General features: G+C 41.0%; 2 protein-coding genes across 2 annotated transcripts in view; one reads left to right on the forward strand and one right to left on the reverse strand.

The window, feature by feature from the left end:
• Positions 1–2,280: 2,280 nt before the first annotated feature.
• On the forward strand, positions 2,281–3,752 carry SARC_12268 (hypothetical protein; the record flags this gene model as incomplete). The annotated part of the gene is made up of 1 exon (XM_014293627.1): positions 2,281–3,752. A coding segment is annotated over one exon (1,229 nt), but the record flags the coding sequence as incomplete, so codon positions are not given.
• Positions 3,753–4,997: 1,245 nt separating this feature from the next.
• The window catches only part of SARC_12269 (hypothetical protein), a 3,033-nt gene continuing 2,363 nt past the window's right edge, over positions 4,998–5,667 (reverse strand). The window contains exons 6-7 of the mRNA XM_014293628.1: positions 5,475–5,575; positions 4,998–5,107 (exon numbers count right to left, since the gene is read on the reverse strand). Coding sequence (XP_014149103.1) covers positions 5,030–5,107; positions 5,475–5,575 — 179 coding nt within the window. The 3' untranslated portion in view covers positions 4,998–5,029. The remainder of the gene's footprint in view (positions 5,108–5,474; positions 5,576–5,667) is intronic.

Consider the following 5,667-nt stretch of genomic DNA (forward strand, 5'->3'; position numbering starts at 1 on the left):
TATAAAATATATATAGTGGAAATGGCGAATTGGTGTAATTGCTTATAAATTGGAGTGCTACGGAATTTTGTTGGCTAGAGGTATAGCTTAGAATGATATAGGTGTGGTTCGGTATCCAGCGGTTCAATACAAGAGTTTGGTACAAAAAGTTCAGATACTACGTATATGTAGTAATTAGTATGGTATAGTTGTGTTACTAAGTGTTTTACATGAGGGGTATAATATTGTTAGCACGCAAGATTATCACACAAAAAAAAATGACTGGGGTTGTTAGGGGCTTTAGAGAATATATTTTTCTATAATAGTTAATATTCTACCGTTCAGTATTAAGCTTGAAATTGTACTATAATTAGGTGGCCACTGAAAACGTTGCGTGAGGTTTGTCTATTTTAGTACTGACTAATGAGTAATGAGCTTGTGGTGTATCCTGGCATATTCAACAAGATATCTGGACTTCTGAAGTTGCACAACTTGTCAACGAGTCTCACAACTCACAACTCAAACAGTGACACTGGACAACACACAAGAAGAGAGAGAGAAGAGACTTCAAGAGAGTATGGCTGTGACTGTGTGGCTGACTGGCTGCCGCGGTGCCGCTTTGAGCTGTGCTTTATGCACATAAAATAGTTGAAGAAAGAAAAGTGTAGCCATGGTTTAATCTAATTGAAAAACACAATTTTAAATATATGTATCAATAATTTAATACCTTTGCAAAATTGAGTGATTTTTTAGATTTAAAACCTCCCCCGTTTTAAAAAATATGTATATACTCCGTCTCCGTGGGAAACGGGAAACCTGTTCAACTGGGAAACCAAACGATCGATCACTTTCGTGATTTCAGTGATTTGAGTCGAGAGAGAGACTCCGAAGACCGAAGTCCGAGACCACTGAGTTGACAAAGATTTTTTAAATAATAACGATTGATATTCTGATAGACCCGCAGGGAATAAACGTAAAACGATAGTCTTGCAGAAAATTAAGGCCCTGTTCTGCAGCTCAATATGAAAATGTCAATTTTTGAAAAAGTCCATTTTAGATCGATATTTTGATTTTCAGATTTTCATTATAGTTAAAATGGGTACAACATCATTCTAAAAAAAATTTGAGTTCCCTATATACTTTTGAAAAACGGCCATTATTTCCAACCGTCGATATTTACGCCTACGGCAGCTTTTTTACGTAAACATCAATACCACCAAAAATAGAAAGAGCAAAAACGAAACCGCGCCATTGCTCAAAACGCGCCATGTATCATTTTGTTCGTGCTGCTAACTGTTGAGATTTTTGGTTTCATTATCGTTAGAATATATAAAGTATAGGCGTATTCTGCAAGTGCCACACCATTTATCAGCCACAATGAGTGCAAACCCATCTCACGCGCCTAGATCAATGGATTCTCTTGTGGAGGAAGATGAGGTCTCTGGGACTGAATCGGCTGAAGATTCGTCTGACCTGGCTGATTAAAATAGCCACATATCTACATTTGACATTGTCAATGTGCACATTATTTCCATGCATGTTACTTCTCTTAATTCGTATAGCAACGCGCCCTTTTCCACGAAAGAACGAATCATATTGCATAATGATTAACCATACATATGGCCGATTCTATTTTTGAAAGAGTAGTTTGCACAGTTTCAATTTTTTTTACGTGAATTCAAAGAAATGGCCATTCTTCTTTACAAAAACAGCTTTTGAAACTTTTGTAAAAACGCGATTATAGATGTTCAAAAAAGTTGATTTTGGAAGTATGGATATTTTTTAAGTTTGAGTTGCAAAACAATTTTTTGAGAAGATGCCCATTTTGAATTTTGAAAAATGCTCTTTTTTGTTGTGCAAAAATAGACATTTTCGTCTAAAATGGCCGTAATATTGAGTTGCAGAACAGGGCCTAAATATTTTTAATGACCCTCTCTCTCTATCTCAGAGAGTGAGAGAAGAAAGGAAATATGGCTGAACGGACTATTTATCTTAGAAGTTTTTATACTCTTGAATCTTGATAAATACATAGGGTTGTATTTAAATATTTGTTTTTGTTTTTGAAAAACAAAATATACATATTTTCAAAAAACAAAAATGCAATTACATATTTTACATTTTTGTTTATAGTAGTTATTTATATATTGTGTCCGCCTGACTGGTTGTCCGCCTTGTCGTAACTAGGCAGGCTGTTTCAACTGAATGTGTTCGCTATTTGGATTCATAAGTACCAGGCCCCAATAAATCCAGCCGGACATAACGTAACCACTATGTTTCCACTCAATGCAACTGGGTCTACATCCCGTCGCGTGACTCGTGTAGTAAGCCTGGTAGTTTTTGTTATACTTCTTGTAGGGTTGTTTTTGAACAAAAAAAAATTGACTATTTATGAGGTGTCATCCGAAGTCAGTCAAAATAATGACTGCCCACCAAAGGAAACAATATACGTTGAGGTAGACACTACACAAAATTCATCACCGGGCGAGGTCTCAGATTATGTAGTACAGGAGTCATCCCCAAGTGAAAACTCAGACCATACAGAACAGCAACCGGCAGTGGTTCCTGAGGACGAATTAGAGCAGAATGTACAAACTCAGGATGTCTCAAAGAATGCCATGCTATACATGGAACCACGCCAGATTGAAAGCGCCATGTATGTTCTCAATAACTTCAACAGTCTTGTACCTATGTCATGGGATCTGGTCATAGCCTGCTCGACAGCGAACCGTGAATTCATGGAGGAAAAGACGAATATGCTACTTGGTACGAGGAAGGTACACTTTCTTGTGGTCCTGCCCGAGAAATTCTCGCGTACTCTATACAATGCTCTGTTTTTGAAATTAGACTTCTGGAATCAAATACCGTACGAAACCTTGATGATATTCCAGTCTGATTCGGTATTGTGTGCAAACTCTCCCTTCCGTATCGAGCATTTCCTGAAGTACAACTACTTGGGATGTGCACTGGGTGATTCGTACGGGCTCGGTTCACACAATGACTGGGCGCCCAGTCCATTCTATGGCTCTGGTGGTCTGACAATTCGGAATGTAGAGCACCACAAAGCATGTCTCACGGATCCCAACCTTGCAGCTAAGCGTAGGGCCACTGGGGCAGCGGAGGACGTGTTTTTCTCCTATTGTGTACACGTAGGCCCCGAAAGTGGTCGGGCTCCGAATGCTTCAGTGTTGCACGAGTTCTGCACACAGCAGGGGTATCAACAGCCGAGCTTCGGGATCCACAAATTCTGGGATCAGGGCTATCGGTTCGCCCCCTCACAAGTAAGGAAGATGGTAGAACATTGTCCGGAGATTATACCAATGCGCATACATGTGACTAGCGAACTTGCCTGGAACAGCACAGCCGAGCCAGTGATATTTAACGTTACGGAAGTCATGGGAGCAAGGACCCAGCGAGCCGCCGCCGGTGCAAGACGGTTTACTCATAAGACTAACATCCCCACCCATCGTGAAACGGTTGCGACACCTGGTCACAAACAATCCAGATCATTCTCTAAAAGGACAAAGGGTTGATACTGTAGATTTCAACCGTGACATTCTACACGGCACGAAAGCCAAAAGCATTCTCTATAAGAACATAGAGGTAATACTATCGATATTAACAGTAACATTCTACATGGCACTAAAGACCAAACATTCCCTATAAGAGCATAGGGGCGATACCAAAGATACAAACGAAAACATTCTACAATATCAGTACAGTTGACACTACATGACCAAAGCGGCAGCCCTACATTATACATCTAAAACTCCTAAATACCTCACATCATCGACCTCCTCTCTACCATCGACGCGTTCCATGTTTGGTGCTGGGGTTTTGGTAACCAGCAGTTGTCTGTATTGATACCTAAAGTTTGTGTGGATGTAGGATCGGCAGACGTAGCACAAACTACAGTGTGTCATGATATCATGGTAGTCAAGTATCTATTCTGAAGTGTATAGGTGCCAGTACATATCGGTAGACGGTGGCCTTGACAATACCGTGATCCGAAAGACTGACTACCTTGATGTACAGTGCGAGACAGGGACTACCGTGGTGTACAGTGCGAGGTACACACCTTTAAGTCATACCCCGTTTCACCCACAAAGTAAACACAACGACAGTCATACAGTCACCGCAAATCTCTCCCGTTTATGCACTAAGTATAGTGTACGAGTACACAATACGTATAAGCATTCTCTAAGTGATATCATACGCATCAGGCGCTTAATAGCGATGTGTATAATGAGACTAAACCAGTACAACAACCCAAACATTGGACATTATAGCATGTAGTCACATCGAAATAGCTTGTTCTGTGATATGCACCAAAAACAGTCATAACGAGCAATCGCACCAACAAATTAAGCATGTGAGTGTTAGAGTATATGTACATCACACAGAGTACGACATGTGCACTTATTGAGAACAGGCATAACAGGTTACCAGAGCAACGGAAATAGAATAAGATCACACATTTGGCACAAGTGAAGCACGCCACAACACACAGGAGGAACATGGTATCATCTCACTCACAAAAGATAGAATGCGTGTACAACGAACACATATGACTATATAAATATAGCGATACTACGGCGCAGAGCCACAGACTTGACATGCAGCCACACTGATGATTCAACCATGTTGTATATAGTGTGTATACACATTCAGGAGAAGTACATGTTCAAAGCCCACAGTACAAGGCTACTGGGTAAGTCATAGCAATTAATCTCACATTAAACAATGCGAACAATAGATTGTACTAACATCTGTGGCAAGTATCTGACGAACAGCACAATCCACGTACAACGGCTAAACGGAAAGTAAAGGATCGACGAAAAAGCAAGCACATACACAGTGAACGGCTTGTAGACACACATCAATCCAGCAAAGTATGCAGTATACAGCGACATCCACATAACGTATGTGTACTTGCTCATACGATATAGTCCTTGCCCTCAGAACGTTCAAAATTGGGTGTAGGTCCACCACAACTACACATAAACATCGTAAAACTTAAACCCGTATTTATACTGTTTGTTTTTATTTACTGCTAAATATGCCCATGGATGTTGACCAGCAGTTGCTTCAGATGCGCTACACTACGCACGAGATGTGTGTCCCATCCCAACTACAAGCCAGAGAGAAACAGGTAGAAGCAACCGTGTCAGTAGATGGATAAGGAGAATCATTGAGCAGATTATGTGAGTATCCTAGCAGGTACTCCTAGTTAAACCCTAAGCCCTAAATGCTAACATAACCCACACACTAAACCTTAAAACATTTGAAACCCGCGGGAGCACCCGGCAGTGTGGTAACCCACGGGTCATAAGCTGACACCACATATACAGGAGCTTCGACACTGCCTTTGGGGACAAACCATCCAGAGACACCAGGCGTATCCCATACACCTGCGCATGAATACGTATACTCGTATCGACTGTAACTTATCAATATTCGCACTGTCTCAGACAGCAAACTGAATTACGTATACACACCTTCTTCCCTGCTACCATTTCCTCCGCGCTGTCACCGATGACATGGTACACTGCAGCGTTCCCATACCTCGCTTTGATTTTCCTGAAACACTCCTCCTTACCTGTATGCAGGCATATGCGGGTAAGTACGATGGAGAAGCCTGAAGTGAATATAACGCTCTACAAACACATACACACAAACACACATACATAC

Source organism: Sphaeroforma arctica, assembly GCF_001186125.1.
Source record: "Sphaeroforma arctica JP610 unplaced genomic scaffold supercont1.2185, whole genome shotgun sequence".
Taxonomy (NCBI): domain Eukaryota; class Ichthyosporea; order Ichthyophonida; genus Sphaeroforma; species Sphaeroforma arctica.